General features: G+C 30.6%; 2 protein-coding genes and 2 long non-coding RNA genes across 5 annotated transcripts; 3 read left to right on the plus strand and 1 right to left on the minus strand.

The window, feature by feature from the left end:
* Positions 1-5,143: 5,143 nt before the first annotated feature.
* Positions 5,144-6,593, plus strand: XTH15 (xyloglucan endotransglucosylase/hydrolase 15). The gene is made up of 3 exons (XM_047321078.2): positions 5,144-5,481; positions 5,749-5,942; positions 6,059-6,593. Exons 1-3 carry the CDS (start codon positions 5,200-5,202, stop codon positions 6,423-6,425), a joined length of 843 nt encoding a protein of 280 aa, XP_047177034.2. The 5' UTR covers positions 5,144-5,199; the 3' UTR covers positions 6,426-6,593.
* Positions 6,594-9,866: 3,273 nt separating this feature from the next.
* Positions 9,867-11,940, plus strand: LOC148198222 (phloretin 4'-O-glucosyltransferase-like). Its single transcript, XM_088116547.1, has 2 exons — positions 9,867-11,297; positions 11,438-11,940. Exons 1-2 carry the CDS (start codon positions 10,266-10,268, stop codon positions 11,822-11,824), a joined length of 1,419 nt encoding a protein of 472 aa, XP_087972673.1. The 5' UTR covers positions 9,867-10,265; the 3' UTR covers positions 11,825-11,940.
* Positions 11,941-13,455: 1,515 nt separating this feature from the next.
* LOC148198223 (uncharacterized) lies at positions 13,456-17,237 on the plus strand. The gene is made up of 3 exons (XR_015779796.1): positions 13,456-13,660; positions 13,774-13,848; positions 16,903-17,237. It is a non-coding gene; the product is annotated as an uncharacterized LOC148198223 (long non-coding RNA).
* Positions 17,238-19,549: 2,312 nt separating this feature from the next.
* LOC148198224 (uncharacterized) lies at positions 19,550-22,324 on the minus strand. Of its 2 annotated transcripts, XR_015786569.1 has the most exons (3): positions 21,513-22,324; positions 21,053-21,191; positions 19,550-20,062 (listed from the first exon to the last, which is right to left on the minus strand). It is a non-coding gene; the product is annotated as an uncharacterized LOC148198224 (long non-coding RNA). The 2 variants fall into 2 exon arrangements; XR_015786568.1 differs by having other exon boundaries at positions 21,053-22,324.
* Between the last annotated feature and the right edge of the window lie 1,478 nt (positions 22,325-23,802).

Below are 23,802 nucleotides of genomic sequence, written 5' to 3' on the forward strand. Positions count from 1 at the left end.
GGAAAAAAATATTTTAATTTAATTTAAAAAAAAATTATTATTTAAAAAATAAAATAAGAAAAAAATGGGTATACTAAATAGTCTTTGTAATCTAATGGTATAAAATCATCCCGAATCATATACAAAACTAAACCGTGTTCACTAATAAAAAAATCGCGTACAACGTCGAATATTTTGGGCTTTTAACGACAAATTCGTGAACGAATTTATATTAGAAGCATTAAATTAACGTTGAATTTTGTCGGACATTAATCAATTTTTTTAATTAATTGTGATCTTTTTTACATCTTTACGAGACTTGAAATTCAGAAAAATAACAAATTTCAATTTTTTGATATTTTATAAAGCAAAAGCAATAAACTATACTAACAAAAACAGAAACTAACCTTCAAAAGGTAGGTTCATCGGAATAAAGTGTCGTCACCAGTGACAAAGAAAGCAGAATGCACTTATGAAGGACAATAGTACGAAAATAATCGGTCAAAACAAACTAAAAACATACATAAAGTAATTAATTAATGAAAGAAATAATACATCTGATAGTCGTCAAACTTCATTCGAGAAAAGTTTGAAAAGAGGATAGGGTCTCACGCGCTAAGATAAAGTGAATGAATTTTTAATCTCTCGCTAAAATTTTTATAGAATTCACTAACACTTGACCATTCAACATTTTATTTCCTTTTATGTCGAATTACAATTATAAACTAGGTTTAATAATTGCATTTATTTTAAATCATTTTTAACGTTGACTATTGAGTGATTAAATGTTGAACGCATGACGTTACACGCTATTTTTGTACTAATGATTATATATATATATAATATTCTTTATTTACATAAAATGAAATGTGTCCATATCTGTGATGGAATAATTTAATTTATAAAATTTTACATCAAATGTATAATTAGCAAACATTATTTAATATTCAATTGTATGTATGAAAATATTAAAGAAATAAATGAAGAATAAGGTATTATTAATAAAAGCATAATATTGCCATGTCGGAATTGTATTTTCAATAAATAACCTTAACATTTAATTGATATTGCATAAACAATACCAAAACAATTCAACCTGCAGTTATAATTTGATTCGTTCTATTTTTTTTATACCAAAATAAACAATAATGTAATCTAGCTAATTTTTCATACAATAACAACATATGGGATTCTCTGAAATAATCAAAGTAATTTAATAATTAGCTTTTTCTAGTTTTATAAACCTAAAAGCATATTGTATTATGAGAATAAGTTTTTGTTATTTTTGATTTTTGGATAGTTTGATCTAATATAAGATAAATTCCTCTAGAATCATATGTTTGAAATAATTTGCCTGGCTTACACATTTTTTTTTAAAACATTCATAACATATTAATATGTTACTAAACAGTTAATATAAAGTGTATTTACAACGTTATTAAACATTATTGTTAATCATTTTACAAATCGAAGAAAAAAGGAAATGTTAATAATAACTTACCCCCTAAATCACACAATCGATGAGATACGTGTTTTTATATAAGAGTGGTACGTGGAATTACAAACTGTTTTATTAATTTATTAATACTGATTTCTAATCAAATTACATATTCTAAGTTGACTCGTTGACCTATGTCGTTTAAAATTTCATTATTCTTTGTTGAAAGAAAAAATAAAGAATCTTATTAATTTTATATTTATTTTTAACTAAAGTAAGTTCATACAGTATCGTTAACCTCAGTTATCATATTTAAAATATTATGTATTTTAAAAATTTAAGAAACAGTTTTATTTTTAAAAAATATCTTGAAGCCATCTTCCGGATAAGGAAAAAAATATTGGTATTTAAAATTTGATTTTAATATTGTTCTCATTTTCCTCTTTAATGAAGTAATAGAAATGTTAAAAAATAATTTCTTGATTTGAAGAGTTGGATAATCTTGTCGCGGACCCACTTTAACTGCGCTGATACGTTGCCGCGTGGCTTTGATTTAGGGTTTGGGTGCACCATTCATTCATACTCGTCAACCCTAATCATTCAAAATTATTGATTCAGCTCTATCATTGCCATATTCTCCAACCAAAACCATTTTTTATTTTATAAAAAATAATTCATTATGCAAATTATTTAATGCTCGGTGCCTTTGAATGAGAAAATTAAAAAAAATAATAATCAAGTTTTACATTATGGTGAACTTCATCTCTCTCTGATTTAGTTTACTATTTTTTTTTTCGTATTATAAAATACATTAAAATAGTTTAATTTATCGAGACTTAAAAATATTTAAAAAATATTATTATTTTATTTCAACAGCCAAAATATGTTGGGCGCACTTTTTTCAGCTGAAGAAGAGACAAAGCCCACCGATAACACCCATCACACGGTTCTTGTAAAAGACCGAATATGTTGTACCACGAGTTGGTGGTTTCACAAACAATTTTTTTATTTTTATTAAATTCTTTATTTTTCCTCGTCTCCTGTTTACTTATTTAATCAAAAAATAAAAATTATCATTTTCTTCGTTCTGTTTAAATTCATTAATCTGAAAAATGTAAATATTTTTATTAAAATTATTCACAATTCTATCATTTAAATTTTTTTCTTTCTTATTTCATCCTATACATATACACACACATAAGAGAATAGTTGAAAAATATTACCTTTTTCCTATTTAAGTTACTTTTGAGATATAAAGAAATTATTGATAAAATATTACAAAATTTTCTAAACAAGTCTTTTAGTTTACAAGAATTAAAAAAAAATAAAGTGGTGCGGGTTTGTTTCAAATCTGTATTTTTACGGTATGTAGAGTTGTTGAAAATTCCAGATTAATTAGAAATAAAACCAATTTATAATATATGACTGCAAATCTTATCTTACAAGTCGATTTTGTGGTGTTAAATATATAATAATTGGTAAAGTTTAAACAATTAAAAATTACGTGAAAGAAAGAGAAAAGTAAAAACGGTAGAAGAGAGATAAACTTAATGACATACTAAGTATAATGTATAGTTTTATATGCTAATTCGAAACGTGTCTTTCTTCTTCAATCATAACACTGCTTACAAATTTAATTGTACTGTTATCAATTATGGTTCATCTATGATGTTCGATTCCACAATGCTAAAATTTCATATTGTTACACTCAATTAGATGTTGACTAATTAAAAGTTAATTTTAAAACTTATAAATATAATTTGAAATAAAAATATTGGTGATTTTGTATTTATTTTAACATCGAAATATCTTTAACACTATTAAATCTACAACTTAAACTTCAAGACAGGTTTAAAATTTGTATGAAACTTTAAACCGATCATCTTAATCATATACCAAAAGAAACTTCATATATATATTTTCTTTGATGTCCATCCCATGCAAATTTTTGATATTTTCGTTTTCAATAATCAAGAAATGCGTCTTTTGGTTAGAGATAGTAAAATAGTTTTCAGTGCATATTCATCATTATCAGAAAATTTAGTTGCATCCAGCAATATCACTAACCACTAATTATACACCATATCATCTCATTGTATAATCAATTGTTTCATGAACAATCTCAACCTACCCAAAATGCCCAATGCCAAAAAAGTTTCTTTATTAAAAAGGAAAGCATAACATTATTGCCGAAAGAATCAATTATATGTAACAACATTGTACTCGCATTCTTGTTTTCTTACTAAAATTAAAACAACAAACAAATTAAGAAACACGCATGCTGGAAAAAAGGAAGAGCTAATTCAATTTCCCAACAACCCTCTGCACATTATAATCTCCTCCATTATCTTCAAACTGCTACATCGTATATATAGGAATTAAAATACATTTAGGTAGCATCATTTCAAAGGTCGAAGATTCTGTCTATTGCTAGCTGGATTCCCATAAGAACCTATCTTACACTGTTTCAAATTATTCATAGCTTTATTTTTAATACAAACAAACTTTTAAATACTCTTCACAAATATCTAAGCATATGCCACATATGTGCCTCTTTCTCTTTTGCAACCTTTTGACAGTAAAAACTACACATACAAGTTTGATCAGAACAACTAAAACAACCCAATCTTTAAAACAAAATGTCATATTTTTACGAAAAATATGTAAGAATGTTTATCTTTTTCAAAGAAATATTTGTATTTAATATTTTAAAAACATAAAAACGAATTCAATATTTATATAAAGATATAGAATAATTGGTAAAAGCCAATGTTTCCTAATAAAAAAAATACAATGTATTTTGTCGCAATAATTTGCCTGTGATCATTACTACAATCTCTGACACTGTACGGCAATGGATAGTTTTCGAATGCTACCTTTTGGAGAGCTATACCTTGTGTGATCTTATCCGATGTTTAGTTGAGTTATCTCAAAAATATATCGCTATCAGGCGCAGCTTAATCACAGTCACGTAATACAAAAACTTGCCATTAAATAATTAAGAATATAAAAAACAATATTGGCAAGATAATTACTGTTCGTATTGTTTTCTTTTCACATTCAAAGTTGTTGTCAGTAAGAGACAAAATTGTAACCCAAACCTCAAGCTATGTGGGTGCAAGAGTACAAGTAGCAGCTAAGGATAAGCATGACATAACAGCATTGTAGGTCTCGTGAAGTTCTGAATACTGTCAGAACCTTTAAATTCATTAAACTCTCAATAACTTTGCAACAGATAAATTGGAGGGTGAAGCATTTCTCCTGCCACATGGCATCATCTCAGATTATTCACAATGCATTATTACAAGACCAACGGACAAGTAAAATACTGCTTTTTCCTCTTATTCCTCTTTGATTCTTTCCGTGATACAGCATCCAGTTGGCATCCACCGCCTGAATTTTCTCATAATTTCGTTTTACTTTCCAAATCATACACTGAAATGGGACCCAGGCATATAATACATTATACACACAAGCACAATCATGATTTGGCTCTTCACTGAACTCATAACATAACACAAAAACACGAATACTAGCGTAATTAATAATCCAGCTTTCAAACAAAAAGCTTCCAGCTTTCAAAGCTTGCAAAGCTGTCACCAGTAATCAATTCTCACGCGTCCCATCATCCATTCCCACCATACGCAACACAATCCATATTCCAAGTCCTGTTTCCTTCACCTGTCCCTTCTTTATCGCATATATATATATATACGCCTCCTTCCACCACATTCCTTCACATCAAAACACCAAACAAAAGCTCTTCTTCCTCTTTCTCCAGTATGGCTTCTTCTACTGGTATTATGTCTTACGCCCTTCTGCTAGGGCTGGTGGTGGCTACCTCCATGGTGGCTAAATGTGCTGCTAACTTCTACCAAGACTTTGATCTCACATGGGGTGACCACCGTGCTAAGATATTCGGCGGTGGTCAGCTTCTATCTCTTTCGCTCGATAAAGTCTCTGGCTCTGGCTTCCGATCCAAGAAAGAGTACTTATTTGGGAGGATCGATATGCAGCTCAAACTCGTCGCTGGCAACTCTGCCGGCACTGTCACTGCTTACTACGTATGTTCATTCCTTTCTTCTCCCCCTCTCACTATATATATATTCTTCTTTCTTTTTCAAAAGCAACTTTAACATTGAGACGTAACTCACTTTTAAATGACACCATTATTACATCGCTTGCACATTTTTGGCATCAACCTTTCAAACGCAAGTTACGCAACAGTTGCTTTGTTTTTTAATCCATGACGCTTTTTTTATAATAGCACAGAACCTCATTCTTTGTGTGTAGTGTCCATTAACGGTAGTATTTTGTGTTTTGTGATGCAGTTATCATCTCAGGGACCAACCCATGACGAGATTGATTTTGAATTCTTGGGAAACGTGAGCGGCGACCCTTATATTCTCCACACAAACGTGTTTACCCAAGGCAAAGGAAACAGAGAGCAACAGTTCTACCTCTGGTTCGACCCCACCCGAAACTTCCACACTTACTCCATCATCTGGAAGCCCCAACACATCATGTGAGTAAAAACAAGATATTTATGTTTTCTTCGTCTCTCGCTTTCCATGGTGTGTCTTTTCCCTTCGGTAACCGGCATTGAACAAAACGAAACCGGTTCGTTTATCTGTTGTGCAGCTTCTTGGTGGACAACATTCCCATAAGGGTGTTCAAGAACGCTGAGAGTGCCGGTGTTCCTTTCCCGAAGAACCAACCCATGAGAATCTATTCTAGCCTGTGGAATGCCGATGACTGGGCAACTAGAGGTGGCTTGGTGAAAACTGATTGGTCCAAGGCACCGTTTACAGCGTACTACCGCAATTTCAAAGCCACGGAGTTCTCGGGGTCTTCCAATTCATTCTCTGATGCTGCATTGCAGAGCACGGAGCTTGACGCCTATGGCAGAAGAAGACTTAGATGGGTTCAAAAGTACTTCATGATCTATAACTACTGCAACGACCTTAAGCGATTCCCACAAGGCCTTCCTGCGGAGTGCAAACGCTGAGAAACAAACGAGTCTTTGTTTTTCTTTGTAAAATATTTTATATTATTATGTATCGGTCTTTTGATTCTTTAATTTTGTGTCTTCTAAGCTATTTTGCCTTTTTCTCTAAGTTCATGCTTTATATATGATATTCATATTCAAAATAAATGAAATTCGTTTTACTACCTACCACTTTTGTTACATCAAATGCTTCTCCGTATGAAACTTTAATTTTACATCTTTTTCCATTTTCAAATCCTTCCTGTCTCGGTAGTGCTTGCGTTTCTTGTTGCGAGTTTTTCCATTATCACTATTGTATAGTGAGATCTCACGTGTTTCAATATTGAACAGAGGATTTTCTTTTTTTGCATTTTAAATTGTATGTCTTTTCTTATTTAGGCTAAAATGCATAGAAAGGAAAAACGTGTCCTTTTTATAGTTCTCTTTACTTTCATGTTCTTAAACATTTTACTTAGTTGATTAAGAAAATGTATAGATTGACACATTTCATTTGCCACGTTATTTTTTACTTTTCTATTATAAAAAACATTTTTTTAACTTCCTTAATAAATAAAAATTGTAAAATGAAGTGGAGGTCGAGACACATCATTTTTTACTCTTATTATATTTTTAAATAAAAAAATAATGTTAAATAAGTGCATTAGTGTCAACGTTATCGTGTAATGTGGTAAGTGTAATGAAAGAGAAAAATTATGAGAAAATTGATTTCATTTTTTCTTATAAATTAAAATATGCTTTAATTTGTTGAAGAAGTTTAATTTTTTGTAACCTTTTTCTTATATATGTGCTAGTGAAACGTGCAATTGGAACCAAGATGTTTTCATAATTGAAGAAATAGAGTGAAGTTATTTTATAAAGGTTGTGAGATTTTTCTAAAGAGCTTATTAAAATAAGTTCAATAGTAACATATGAATATATTTTGAGTTTTTTTTTAAGTTTTCTAAAAAATTAGTATCAAGTTTACAAAAAAGAAAATTTTGTTGTAGAAATACTCAGTGTTGATATATATACTTTTCACTTTTTATTTTTAAATTATTTTTAACACAAACAGTGTTTTGCATAAACTGAAATATTGATAAGGGTTGACTTACGTAGTAATAGTAATAATGGTGACTTTATATTTTCAATCCATTATAAAAAAACATATAATTGTTGAGAAATAAATTCGTTCATAAAATTAAATTTAACAATAAATTTTGTCAACAAATTTTACAATTTTAATTATCTACGAAAAAATAAGCAATCAAATCATTTGTGAATAAATAAAATTTGTATTATTAACAAATATTTTTGTTAGTAATATATTAATCAATAAATTATAAATTATGTTGGTAAGTTCAGTTATTTATAAATTTATAATACTTATTATTGAAGAATCTTTTAATTGGTAAATTTGATCAAAAAATAATGTCTAAACTTTTCGTTTTGATCTTTGATCAAAAAATAATGTCTAAACGATTATCGATAAATATTTACAAATAATTTTATATTATTGAGAATTATCGATGAATATTTATCTAACATATTTAATTTGTTGATATATACGAAGATATATTTTTTATCGTCAATTATAATTATCAATAAATTCTTTATATACTGATAAAAATTTTCAACAAACATTTTACTACAAATGTTCTATCATTTCTAGCCTCTCATTATCAATAAATTTTGTCCGTCAACAACTAATTGTTTTTTAATAGTGATATGTATATAAAATTATTACTAGTATTTCTACAATTTTATCCATTTTCATAAATGGATTAATTATTTAAATATAACTTGCATGAATTATTAGTAAATTAAATCTAATGACATTTCAATAAATGTTTAAATTATACACTTAAGTTTTTTTTTTATAATCACATTAATTATATGTATTAAACTTTCAACTTGTTGCCATTAACTTTTTCTACATCCAAATAATATAAGTATCAGCATGTTTGTTTCCAGGTTCAACTTTTCACATAGATGCAAATAAGATAGATGAACTTTTGTTTTTACTTATTTGAGTAAGGATGCTAATTTGACAACATTTTAACATCATCTACATGTCATTTTGTGATTGGTTTATGATAGTGTTTATGATTATTATTATTGATTGTAGAGTAATTTTGGACTAATCACGTAATGACACGTAAATGATGTTAAAATATTGTCTAAAAAATATTGTTAAAATATCATTATCTTTAAAGTAAATGTGAAACAATGAAAATAGAAGAAGGACAATTTCAAAGTCTAGAGTGTTTTAAGGGAAAAAGCACATAAAGTTAGGAGGTGACTTCACATATTTAAATTTATTTTTTCTATTTTTCCATGCATTTTTAAGTACTTGTCAACTATGAATACCTACCACTTTAAGGTGTAATCGATTATAGTTTTGATAGAAATCGATTATAATTTTTTTAGTTGAACTTTTTTTATAGTCTATACACAATGAAATAATATATTGAAAATATTTTTTAAATAATTTATTATTATTTATTTTAAATTAAGTTTAATACAAGATAAAGCTAATAATATTACAAATCAAATAAATATTTCATAAATTTTCTTTTAGGTTTTCATATACTCTACCATATGGCACAAAAAGGGTTTCTAATATAATTTATTTAAAAAATTATCAAAATAACATATTTGAAAAAAAATTACAATAACGAGTAAGTTGTGTTACATTATTTTACTGTAAAGAATCTAAGTGTGTCGTATAAATACGATTTCAATTTAAAATACATTAAACTAAAATAATGCACTTTAGTAAAACTTTACCCATTTTAGTAATTTTTCAAAAAAGTGATCTTTTTGTCTCTTGCTTCTCTTGTTTTATTCCTTTTATTCGTTGATTTATGTAAACAGAACCTTATGTTATGTTCGGATGAAGTAATTTAAAAGAGTAATTAATTTATTTAAAGAATTTAAAATCATTTACACTAAAATGATTTGTTTGAATAAAATAATTAGAAATAAATTCAAATTTAAGAGAAGCTATATTGAGATGGAAAGAAAAGCCATGGAGGCATAAATTGAAATCCAAAAACGGTGGAAAAAATGAAAACTTGGAGAAGATGAAAAAGTGAATTGAAAGTGCGACCAAAAAAATTAGATTTAATAAAATTATTCCCAACTCACCTAGCAGTTTTATTAAAAAACCATCGAAAATTCATTTTAAATAAAAAATTAATCTTACTTGTGATTTTATAATAGACCACCAAAAAATTAAAAAAAAAAATAAAATAAAATATAGTTGCGGTTTTAACTAAAATAATCTCCTAGATTTTTAAACGGATAATGATATTTTAATAATTTTTTTTAAAAAAATTTCAATAATATGTAACACTATTTTATTGATTCGTGTTTAAAACGAATTAATCACAGGTTACCATATATACGATTATTAAAAAAAATTATCAAAAGAAATTATTAAAAAAAGACTTTTTCCCTTTTAAACAGTCGAAATAAAACCTGTTATAACATATTATTTTTGTACCACGAGGACATAACCCGACCTCGAACATGAGTAATGATTATTTAACCCATCCAAATTTACATTCATTTTTCGTTCACATCTTACTCTAAGAATATAAAAATTTACACACTTGACCATGAGGGTTTGATGGTACCATTACTGCATGAGAAATAGACTAGACGAGCATTTCCAGCAGCCCTACCCTTTTCGTCACCGCAAACGTCACTACTCACTCTTCTGGCTTCCTCCACTCTATATAACAAACAAATAGATTCAAACAACCACCGTGGTACTTCTCTGCCTCCTATCTCACTCGTATAACTAGCCTTTTCTTAGTAAGTAATATCGACTCTGCATTTTCACGCGCCACCGTTACCATGGTGCAACAACGCTTCCTCCTCATAACCTACCCCATCCAAGGCCACGTAAACCCCTCCCTCCAGTTTGCCAAGCGACTCGCTGCCATCGGCGTCCACGTCACTTTCGCCACCAGCGTCTACCTCCACCGTCGCATGCTCAAAAAACCCATCGTCCCCGGCCTCTCCTTCGTCACCTTCTCCGACGGCTACGACGACGGTTACAAAACCACCGACGACTTCGACGTGAACTCCTACATGGCCGAGCTCAAGCGCCGCGGCTCTGAGTTTTTGGGAAACATCATAACCTCCGCTAAAGAGGAAGGCAAACCTTTCACCTGCGTCACCTACACCCTCATGCTTCCCTGGGTCGCAAAGGTGGCGCGTGAGTTTCGTATTCCGGGGGTGCTCCTGTGGATTCAACCTGCCACGGTTTTGGATATCTACTATCACTACTTTCACGAATACAAGGACTACATTAACACCATCCACAAATCAGAGAACTCCATCATCGAGTTTCCGGGTTTGCCCTTTTCGCTCGCAACACGTGACGTTCCCTCTTTCCTCTTACCCTCCAATGTCTACTCTTTCGCTCTTCCTTCACTCGAAGAACAGTTTAAACTTTTCGACGAAGAAACCAACCCTAGAGTTCTTGTCAACACCTTCCAGGACTTGGAACCCGAGGCCTTGAAAGCCATCGATAAGCTAACGATGATTTCAATCGGGCCACTGATTCCCTCCGCCTTCTTGGACGGTAAAGACCCGACAGATACTTCCTTTGGCGGTGACATCTACCACGGGTCAAACGATTACATTGAGTGGCTGGACTCAAAGCCCGCGTTGTCTGTGGTTTATGTTTCGTTTGGTACCCTTGCTGTGTTGGGTCAGAGGCAGATGGAAGAGGTAGCACGTGCGTTGCTGGATTCCGGGTATCCCTTCTTGTGGGTGATAAGAGAACCCAATGGAAAACAAGAAAAGGAAGAAAAGTTGCAAGAACTGAGCTGCAGAAAGGAGTTGGAGCAGAGGGGGAAGATTGTCAATTGGTGTTCTCAGGTAAGAAACTATTAGATACTTTCAATACTGGGACTATATGCAGGGTTGGAAGAAATTATTAGATTGTATATTTGTGTAAAAGTAAATAAGATATAAAGAGTAGTAGGGATAATATGGTAGTTTGGAACTACGATTTTCAGGTGGAGGTTCTGTCACATGGTTCGTTGGGTTGTTTTCTGACACACTGCGGATGGAATTCGACAATGGAAAGTTTGAGTTCGGGGATTCCTATGGTGAGTTTTCCGCAGTGGTCAGACCAGGGGACAAACGCCAAGCTGGTGGAAGATGTATGGAAGACGGGGGTGAGAGTGGATGGTAAAGCGAATGCGGAAGGGATAGTGGAGGGCGAAGAGATTAGGAAGTGTTTGGAAGTGGTGATGGGGAGTGGAGAAAAAAGAGATGAGCTGAGAAGGAATGCCGAGAAATGGAAATGTTTGGCCCGAGAAGCCGTGAAGGAAGGAGGCTCTTCGGATAGGAACATTAAGACTTTTCTTGATTATGTCGCAGGATTGGACACGATTGTCTGATGTAACATTCTTGTTTTTTGGGTTGATTGTTGTGAGTTGTGAGGGGTAAAGAAACAGGGAACTTAGATATCACTCACATCTCTTAAATAAACCACAATTAAAATCCTATTTTAACATATTTTTTAAATCATATTTTTCATAGTTGATGTAACGTCCCATTATTAATTATTTTAACATTCCATAGATTTTTACAACTATCATTTCATCTTTGAACTTTTTTATATAAATATAAAAATTAACTTTTTTTAAATGATTAAAATCCAATAAAAAGTAAATTGTTGAGTTATATGATATTGAATAAACTTTTTCCTATTGACTTCGTCATGGTAATGAGTCGGTGGGTAGATTGTTACTTTTTTAAACATATTAATTGATTTGAAGAGTGACTATATATCTTGCAGTATAATTTTTATTTAATTAAAAAAAGTTAGAATTTTAACATTTTTTCATAGAATTTTTTTAGAGTAAGGGATGAATATAACAAAAAATATTTTATGAAAAAGTGATGTCATTTGAATTAAAAGACAATTGATTTAATATTACATACTATATATATTATAGTATATTTACCAGACAATTAAAGTGGCTTCATAGGAACAAAATATGATTAAATGTTATCCCTTGTCTTGACCAAAAAGTTTATTGCATCACAGATTGCATACTCACTGATAGAATAATTATCCAAGATTCGTCAAAATTCTTAATTTTTGAAAATAAATAATTTAAAAGATAATTAAATAATGCTAATTTAAAGATGAAAAATGAAATTCAAAAACAGAATTTAAATAAGTAAAAATAATAATTTAGAGAAACAAATAAAAAATGTGTCCTATGGAGTAACTAAAACTTAATTAATTAATTTAATACTTAATAAAATACGAGCAAGAATTGTAAGTGTGTTTGGATAAGCAATAATATGTATACTGTCAAAGGGTATATGTAAATATAAACAAATCATTTACAATCTCAATTTTGACACTCCTTTCCAATATCTAATAATTCTTTTTTACTTTCCTAATTAATTTATTCTAAATTATTTTATATTTTAAAATAAAAATACTATTTTACTAGTATTGAATCTATGTTGAATAGAAAATGGAGTGTTTGTGTATCATTATCCAAAAATAAATAAATAATGAAAAGTTTAATTCAAAGAATGGCAAAATTGATCAAACCTTTGTTCCACCCCATAATTTCTTTGCTTAACATCGTTGAAACCTCAATATACATTTAGGTTTAATTTAAATCTCCATGTAGTTTGTAAATCTCATCTCAAATTTGATTAACCATATCAACACTATGCGAATAATATTTTTTGTTTTAAAATTGTCAAAATGGGGCATAAGAGAATATACATTTTTTGAAATCTAACGGTTGGAGATAGTTTAGTATGAAGATACAAATTATTATTCAAATTTCTACTAGTAGAGATGTTTGAATCATTGTCTATTTAATTACGACTAGTTACATTAATATATCTATATATTTTTTAATATCTTTCTATCACATCACTGATATTTTTTTGAAGAGTAGTAATACAATGAGACGCCTACGTGTCAGTTACATTCATATGACACGGGCCACGTCTGCGTTTTGGAAAAAGGAGTCTACAGTGAATGAGGGTAAAATTGGAAAAAAATGAATTTGGAAAACATTCTTCTTTCGCGCTCGTGTTTAGAAAATCCATTTAGGTTTCTCCATCGGTAGTGCCTCTAATTTGATTTCTTCTTCGGTGCTTCAATCAGTGCTTCAGTCATTGCTTCAATCGGTGCTTGAATCACTGCTTCCATCGTTGGTGCCGCTCCGCTCCCAATCTCGTCTCTGGTTTGATTTGAGGTACGGGTTTCTTTTTTCGATCTCTCCTAAGTGAGGGTTTTTTTATTTTGATTTCGCATTTCCTTTTTGAAGTACATTGTGGTGTAAACTCATTTGTGCAAGATTATTTTCAGTGGTTGTGGAGTTGAGGGTTGTGGTCTCCGGTTTCTGTTTCGACTTGTGTCGCTTCTTTGGTGTGTGACTTTGAGGTCGGTTTTTCTCAATTTTTTTTGTGGTAGTTTTACCCTTTTGAGCACTACCAGTGATGATGTTGTTTTTTTTGTTTGCAGTTGCTGTTTGGATGAAAAAAGTTGTATAAACTGTTTGTTAATTTTGTTGTTACTGCACCAGAAAGTTTACTGTTGATTAGAATGCTACAAAAAATTAGTGCAGTATTGTTTGCTGTTTTGATTCCAATGCTGCAACATTAAATTAGTGCATTATTGTTTGCTGTTTTGATTAGAATGCTACAAAAAATTGTTTGCTGTTTTGATTCCAATGCTGCAACATTAAATTAGTGCAGTATTGTTTGCTGTAACATTAAATTAGTGCAGTATTGTTTGCTGTAACATTAAATTAGTGCAGTATTGTTTGCTGTAACATTAAATTAGTGCATTATTGTTTGCTGTTTTGATTAGAATGCTACAAAAAATTGTTTGCTGTTTTGATTACAATGCTGCAACATTAAATTAGTGCAGTATTGTTTGCTGTAACATTAAATTAGTGCATTATTGTTTGCTGTTTTGATTAGAATGCTACAAAAAATTGTTTGCTGTTTTGATTCCAATGCTGCAGAAAATTATTTGCTGTTTGGGTTAAAATTGTTGCAGGAATTCTGTGCTGTTTGAATTAAAATGCTGCAAACATATTTGGTTGTATTAATTTGATAAATCTTCTTTAATATATAATTGTATGGTGTGAGTGCAGAGCATGTATATATATCACATGAGATTTGTTTATAAATGGTGTTGTTTGAATGCTCATGATATATATGTGAACATTGGTAGCTGAATGTTGTTGTGGTAGGAAAAGAATTGAGATTGAGTAATGGTTGGATGTGCAGGATATGAGAATGACGTTAAACCCTTTAGCTTGAGTCCAATTTACCAAATAATTGGAACTATAGTTTGTAATTAGTGTGTAGTATAAGAAGACATGGCATTGGAGGTGATTCAACTTGATTGAATAGATTTAGTTCTTCATATAATCATAGTTTATTTAAAAACCTCTCTCGTATAAACTCTTTTCCATCTTCCCAAGTACTGGTGCAGCTAGGTTCTTTTCACAGCAGATTTAAGGGAAGATTTGAGTTTAGTCTCACACAACCCACCCACTTTTTCTACCTAGAATTTCTCTTTAACATTGTCACGATCAAAATTGGAAGTTGAAGCACCACCATTAACAATAACTCTACTTGTCTCCCTTTCACATTGCATTGATTTCCTTGTGGAATTATTGTTTTCCTCATCATATGGTCTTTCTGATATGGAAACAAAATGTGCATTTTTCCTTTTAATAGATAGATTGGAAGAGGATTTGACCACTGCTTCATATGATTTGGATATTTCCTTCTCTTTTTCTGAGGTACTTAATTTTAACACTTTTAAAAGATCAAGACAGATCTTGAATGCTCTCCTCATCTTTCCTGACCATTTTAAGGCCAACCTTTTTTGGTTGCCTGTCTACAGATGTTGTGTCTGTTTAACCTAGGGATGCTTTTGAAACACTATATTGATCTTATTTTTCTTCTTCACCAGAATTTTGTCATTTTGTTCCAGCTTTTTCTCTCATTTTTCAATGATTCACAAACTATTTTAACCATAAACTCTGTCACATATGCCTCTTTTTCAATGATACCCCCACACTTGAACTCAACAATGTCCCATAACACACAACCTACTTTACCTCACAATTCTAGGACATGGTATAATCTAGTTTTACAAGTCCAAGGCTGACAATGGACTTGAAAATCTGAATAAAAGCCTAAATTGATTCTGGACAATGGTTTTGCATGTCATTTTTTCTGCTTTGATTCTGTGATGTTTGGAAGTTTAAACAAGTCCAAATTGATGTATTAAAGCTGTTAGAACCATTGATATGAAGTTAGAATGACCTATATGCAATTTAGTATGTCAAACCATCATATTTGAGCCATTTTTGGAACTTGCAAAGTGAATCTGAGTAGCAGTTCTGTTTTATGCCTAATTAGAGTTCAAACAAGTGTATTTTGATGAGTTAAAATTGTTAAAATGATTAGTAAAGTGTCAGAATGGCTTAGGCACAAAATCACTTACAAAATCACTAATTTTGAGTCAATTTTGGGAAGTAGAAAGGTGATTTAGAGTAGCAGTTTGGTTTTGAGTTAAATTTGAGTTTTAACAAGTTTCAATTCACCAAACAAAGTTGTTGAAGTGGTGAAAAGAAAAGAATAACCTATTACAATATTAGTTTTTGCCCACATGGTTAATGTAATATTACAATATTAGTTTACTTGGGTAAAAGAAAGTGATCGCTTGTTGATTGCCAATCTCCTTGAATTCAAAGTTACACTATTTTGTTTCCATTCTGGCCGCTTTCAATGCCTAACGAGCAAGTGACAGAGGTTGCTATCTGCTTGTCATTACTCAACTGTGCTTAAATAATTGCACTATATCAAGATCCATATGCATTTGATGTCATATTTCCGCTGTTCTATCTTTGTTTTGCATTTGGCTCTTTTATCATATCCCTTTATATTTTCATACGCTTTGCCTTAACATTTATAACATTCTTTATATTCTGTCTGTCATTTTCAATTTGAATAATCGATGATTTTCTGACCAAAGAAACTATTTTTTATTTCTCAGAATCAATTGATTTTGATAAGTTTGACTGTCCTAAATATACTTTGATGGTGGCATCTTTCTCTTTTCAATGGTCTTTATCCTCATCATTATCGGTATGCATGATTCTTGCATTTGTTGCACTGCAGACTTTAGTTTCACTTTCATCAATAACTTTTATGAATCTCCCATCATGTTTAAATTATAGTGTTTTTAAATTATATTGTCTTTAAAAAATTAAACATTTTTTTTTACAATTCTGTATTTCTCGACTTAATAACTTTTTATATAATATCATATTATAGATATATTGCTAATATTTATACCGTTACTTCTCATGTTGGTTGAAAAAATATACTTTTGATGTACATTTCCAGCAATATGGTAATTTTCTCCCAGGACCTATGACTTCTACTTACATTTATACTTTATGGTTTGCAGGTGTGTGGCACCTTGATCAAAGTCTGCTTCATCATGCCGCTTGAACTTGGATAGTCTTTATAGTCTTTATTATTAGTTCTCGTTTATATTTGCTCTTAGAATTTAAATGTTTTTCCTATGTACTGAGATGTGAAAACTTTTAGTGTTGTAGTGTTGTGGCAACAAATATCTTATGTAAAAGACTACAAACATATTATGCAATGTTTTGAATGAGATGTCATCTTTTAATGATGGTATGGAAGGGCCTTCGACAGATGACAAAGTAAGAGATTAACGTTACTGGTTTTAAAGTTGTTTAGTTTATGTAATGAAGAATATGTCGTACTATTTAATGTTGATGAATTTTATTATTGCTTATAAAATGGTATTTTGATGAAAATTTAAGTTTGTTTATTCATACAAGTTTGGCTACCAACCATATTAATGAAATTTGTCCTAAGAAATGTGATGATTGATATTAAAATAAACCACTTTTATTGGTGTTGAGAAACTCTTTAAAAAATAACCATATACAACATAGTACATAAGCATTTACTGGACCTAAGAAATCAATTATTGATATTCAATTAAACCAATTATATTTTAGTTCGTAACCTCTTTCATAAATAACCATATACAACTTAGTAGATAACCACTTACTGCACCTAAGAAATGAATTATTGATATCCAATTAAACCACTTCTATTCTTGTTCAGAACCTTTTTCACAAATAACCACATATAACATAGGACATAACCACTTACTGCACCTAAGAAATGAATGATTGATATTCAATTTTGTTCAGAAGCTCTTTCATAAATAACCACATACAACTTAGCATGTAACCATTTACTGCACCTAAGAAATGAATGATTGATATCCAATTAAAGTACTTGTATTCTTCTTTAGAACCTCTCTTAGAAATATCCACATATAACATAGTACATAAGCACTTACTGGACCTAAGAAATCAATGATTGATATTCAATTAAACCAATTATATTCTGGTTCGTAACCTCTTTCATAAATAACTACACACAACTTAGTAGATAACCACTTACTGCAACTAAGAAATGAATGATTGATATCCAATTAAACCACTTCTTTTCTTGTTCAGAACCTCTTTCACAAATATCCACATATAACATAGTACATAACCACTTACTGCACCTAAGAAATGAATGATTGATATTCAATTAAACCAATTATATTCTTGTTCAGAAGCTCTTTCATAAATAACCACATACAACTCAGCATATAACCACTTAGTGCACCTAAGAAATGAATGATTGATATCCAATTAAATCAATTGTATTCGTGTTCAGAACATCTTTAAAAAATAACCACATACAACTTATTAAATAACCACCTACTGTACCTAAAAAAAAGGGATTATTCATATTGAAATAGACCACTTCTATTCTTGTTCAAAACCTCTTTCACAAATAAGCACATATAACATAGTACATATCCACTTACTGCACATATTTATGCAGATTGTAGAAATATCTTATATTTATACTTTGCCAGTTATATCCATTTCAAGTCTTTTGTTTTTGTACAAATTGTCAGTGACAACCAACCACAAATTTTGAATTCAATAACCACATAATGCAGCAAAAAAACCAGAGTAGTTTAAATAACCAAATTATTATTCTGCATAACACCACTCCATTTAAACACGGCATTTGATGCCTCAGTGAACTTTTGATATCAAAGTAATTAAAATAAGGTTTATCAATTTATTGTTATACGAAATGTCTGTCACAACCAACCATATATGTTTTATGAAATAACCACTTAGTGTTGAAAAAAATCAAGGGTTTCACAGGATTGACTGAAATCAATTTTATTTTTTATTTATCTCTGATGAAGCAGCAATTTTAGTTTTTATTTTTCTCTATGAAGCACAAGGTTAATATAAACCCATAATTTAATATTAACTTTTAAAATGAATGTTCAATTTTTCCTCTAACTTTTAATTATTCACTTTTCATTTATAAGTCAAATTATATGCAATCAAATAAATTTTTACCTTGTATAATAAATGCTAAGGTAATATAATTAAAATTAGAATGACTGAAATGAGTTATTTTAAGTACAAGCTTTGGATTACATAATAGTAACTCATAAGTATAGATCACAGTAACACTGTTTTAATGTCTAATACTTAGGAAAACCCCATTACAATTTCCTTCTCTAGAAGTTTTTAATTCCATTTGTCTTATAATGAAAAACAGCTAATAGTGATATAATAAATAATTTTACATATATACTTGATCAGAATTAAAAATAAGATAAGTTCACCTTTTCTATATCTTTATAAACATTTAAGTATTTTGAATTACAAATGGTTATAGAGTACATGCATGTATCTTAAGTTAATTCAAAATAAATGTATTCAATTGTGATAATAGTAATATGTTTAGTTATTTGATTTGATGTCTATATGGGTATTAAAGTATTTGAGAGCTGCTATACACAGATTCATTCATCGTTATTCTCTCTTTTCTGTTCCATTTTTCTTAGTCTGTTACTCTTGAATTATATTATCTTGGTCGAAAATTTTGTTAGTAAAATTAGACCATTGAGAACTTGTTCATTCCCTACATCACACAAATATAATGTGTATTTCCTCCAATAAAGAGAGTTCTATTTGCCACCCACCAAAATCAAAGTATGTGTATTTACTCGATTATAAATTTAACAATCAAATACAACACAAGTTTCTAAAGAACTTATCATGAAGGATGAATAATTTATGAAGCTAAGGGTGAGCAGTTGCAGGCCAAAATAAATTATCAGTGCAAAATTTGATGATAATTGGTTATACCAAGTTGCTAATATTTTTATCTAATTGAATGCCTAATCTGGTATCTACAGCCATATGAATAAATATTGTTGCTTAAAGAACCATTTTATAGTAGTATACTAATTGGATTTTCCAGTAACATGTGTAGTAGCTGCATCCTTTATACTTGACTCAGATGTTTTCATGGCACTATCAGATAATTTGAGTTTTGTAAGGTTCCTTCTAAGGAATTGGAATTGCAACCCTTTAGGTTTTATCTTCCCAAGCAATTGCCATCTTCTAGGTGTAATCTGTCCTAGCATTTTCATTTGCTCCTTTCTGAACTTCTTAGTTGCATACCAGCTTCCACCCCTCCATCCTAAGGCATACCTGTATATCAGCTAAAGTGAGAACTCATAGCAAAAAGAAAATCAAAATGTTTAAATCCACTGATAGCAAAGTATCAAAGAAAATAAAAGTCAATATGAATGGCTTATGAAACAAGCAACAACAAATCAACAGAGGAGACATGTTCACATCAAACATGTACGCCAACACCTAGAATCAATCAACAGGTCAAATGCATGGCAGTATTTCCTTTCACAGATTAATACATTTTTAAGTGATTTTAACTGAGGCATCTTGTCCATATAACGAATAAACTTGACATCATACTGGAACAATATTCCAAATTCAAAAGCAGGTCCACTGGAAGAATGATTTGAGTTTGAGAAAACAAAACCCAGACATAAGAAATGGAATGACACCTCCCTCCTCCCTGTTTTCCTCCCACTATTAAGCCTCACTCCTGCTCACCTAAATCCGAAATAGTCATCAAGTATGAACTCATTTTGGCACATACAAGAATATTAAAGTGACAGATATTGTACCTGAAAAGACAATATCCAATCTTCAAGCCATAAAATATTTAACTGGAAGACATATATCGACACATCTCTCACAACAAAATCACATTCATAACCTTATATAATAATTATATTTTCAACCTACTCAATTTCATCTGCCACTCATATACCAAAAAGACATCCAACTTATAAGAACCATGGTGGTTGTGCATAGAAAATACATCCAACATTATTAAAATTAATGAAATAAATTTCACAATATTACAGAGCGTTTTTTTATATTACAAATATACATATTTTAAAGCATTATCAAACAATAAATTTCGTTTGTTTATATTAAATGAGATAAACTTGATTACAACAAATTTTATACAAATAATTACAAACGCATGGCCAATGCATAATTACAAATTTCAATAAATGGAAATAATTCCCATATTCTTTTTCTACATAGCAAAAAATCCAAGTCTGCACATTCTATCTAACGAGGCTCAATCATTATGATAGTTACTACCTTGAAAAAAAGGATGGAAAAGAGATATGCTATGTATGTGATGAGGCGTGCCTCAATTTTCTAAGTGCCTGACTCATCAATTCATGTGAGCATCACCCATTTCACCATCAACATCACCTTTAGGAACAAGTGCAGCCACCTATCATGAAGAGAATGCAAAAAGTTAGTTGCCAGTGGACGTGCATTTAAACTAATTCAAGAAGATGTTGATGACATTGTATAAACCATACAGAAGAAAAAACAAAACAAAAGGGAGAAATGCATACAATGTTCAAAGAGGAACACTAAAATTGCTTTCATTGTTACCATCTGAAAACCAAACTAAACAGGTCTACAAATAAGGGTTTTCAGATGATAAAATCCAAAAAGTCAAAGTAATTTTACTAAAAAGCTTCTAAATATTGGATGATTCAATGTGAGAAATACACAAGCACTACGGAAATTCACTCTCAACAGCTACCTATTCAGGGGAGAAACCAAATGTAAATATTCCACTTCAATCAACTCCCTCGTTGGTTACAATCCGTAATAGGTATCCTTTTTCAGACATTGACAACCACCTCTAATAAAATGCATCCCTCCGAAAACCAGCATTGCATTTTGCACGTAGGCACGACACAAGTTACAAATCAAGCAAACCAGATTTGTCATAAATCAATATTAGTTTACAATACAGGACAATCAAACACGCATCAGGCACGACACAAGTTACAAATCAAGCAAACCAGATTTGTCATAAATCAATATTAGTTTACAATACAGGACAATCAAATTTGTCAAACAGGGAAACTAACCAAAATAATATGCCAAATTAGACATTCAACCACAGTTTTCAAATTAGACAGAGATAACTCCCCAAACCGTCTTGTCTCAGTGCTCGTCAGGGATTGAGAATTTAGTGTTCTCCCTACCGCAACTCTCCCTCAGAACACCTTGCCCCCTTTAGTCTAGGGTTCACCAAAATGAAGCAAATAGAAATGGAAAAATACAAAAATCATGACAAAAGAAGAAACAAAGAAGAACCATACACCCTCCGATTAAGTGGCACCCATGGAGTTCTCGCCTTCTCTATCAACCGAACCCTACCACAGCACGCTCTTCCACTTCTCTGCTTCTCTATCATCCCCAACCCTAGCAAAGCACGAAGAGATGGAGTTCTCGCCTTCTCTATCAACCGAACCCTAGCATAGCACGCTCTTCCACTTCTCTATCACCCCCAACCCTAGCAAAGCACGAAGAGCTCTTCCAAAATGTGAAATCATACAAACTGGAAACTGAATACAGAGAGCACGCTAAATAAAACGCAGTGTTTAATTTAGGGGGTAAATGACAATATCACCCTTCTGTACAATCACAAAAATTGGGTCCCACCGCGTGTCATATGAGTGTCAAAAACTTTGGCCGTGTCAAAGTATTCTTTTTGTTTTTTGAATAAACTTCTTTTTATATCTCCTTTGAGCAATGGGGTGGACGTTGATGTTGTTCTTTTTTTTATTTATTGATCATGAAGGCAGATTTTTCACGCACTTCTGTAAATTTTTTGCTTAAAAATATTTTTTGAATTATATAATTTGAAGTCTTTCGAATTATATAACTCAAAAACTTTTCAGATTTACAGATTTAAGAGTTAATAATAACTTTTTAATTAAATAATTGGGAAATCAATATTTATTTAAAAAGTTATTATCTTTGAATTTGTACAAATTAAAAGTTATCTTTGTATGATCTGAAAGCCATTTTTAACTTTTGAAAATAATTTCTAAATCATATAATCTGTAGAAAATAAAAAAATGATTTTTTTTATATGGAAGTGTAGGAAAGAATTTATGGAGGTGCAGGAAGAACCTGCATGCCATGAATTGTCTCGTACCAAATGTAGCTATTAAGAGAAAAGTGGGCCAAGAAATTCATACTCTTAAAATGTTAAAAAGTCCAATATCTGAAGTCGTATGTTTCTTTCTCTACTTTATGAGAATTTCAACATATAATGCTGTCTTCGATGAAATTTAGTATTGAATATAAAGGAGCAATATTCAATAAAAGCAACTTTGTAGATTCTTTTTGTTTTGATTAGTAATTATAAAAAGAAAACATAAAACTGTTTCATTAAATTTATCAGAATATATTAAAATTATAAATATTAACAAATCATTCAATTGCGATAAACCTATTTTATACTTACTTTTATAAATGGTTTTTTTTTTTTTTAAAACGAAGGTAAATGTAAAAATCACACATTATATGAATAGAATTTAGAATATGATGTTGGTTAAAGAAAAAAATTGTTAATAAACATTTAAACGTAAAACAAAAAATATAAAATGCAAACTTGGTGAAGGATAAAGAAACCATGTTGTTGCAAACATGGAGTCCAATAATCTACAGCAGAAGCCCAACGTTGCCACCACAGTTCAAAATAGCATCATAACCGTCAGTTAAAAAAAAGTATATCTAATGGCTGAAAAGCATTTCCCCCACGGAATGATACGTTGCACTTGCCCACACACTTGCCTTTCGCCTTTCACGAATAATTTATGGAAAAAACAATTAGTTTGACAGAAAATTGAAAAAATAAAAAAATTGTTTGTAATTAGATCGGCAGATAACGGGGTGGATGGGAAGCTTCCGTGGAAAGCGAAAAGGAGAATGATAAAAAGTTAAGACAGTATCAAAAGTAATTGAAAAAGGATAAAGAACACAGTGTTTGGTATATTATTATTGTGATTGCTTTAATTAAATCAATTAATTAT

This window comes from Vigna umbellata, chromosome 5 (genome assembly GCF_029865625.1).
Source record: "Vigna umbellata cultivar VRB3 chromosome 5, Vumbellata_1.0, whole genome shotgun sequence".
In the NCBI taxonomy this organism is placed as follows: domain Eukaryota; kingdom Viridiplantae; phylum Streptophyta; class Magnoliopsida; order Fabales; family Fabaceae; genus Vigna; species Vigna umbellata.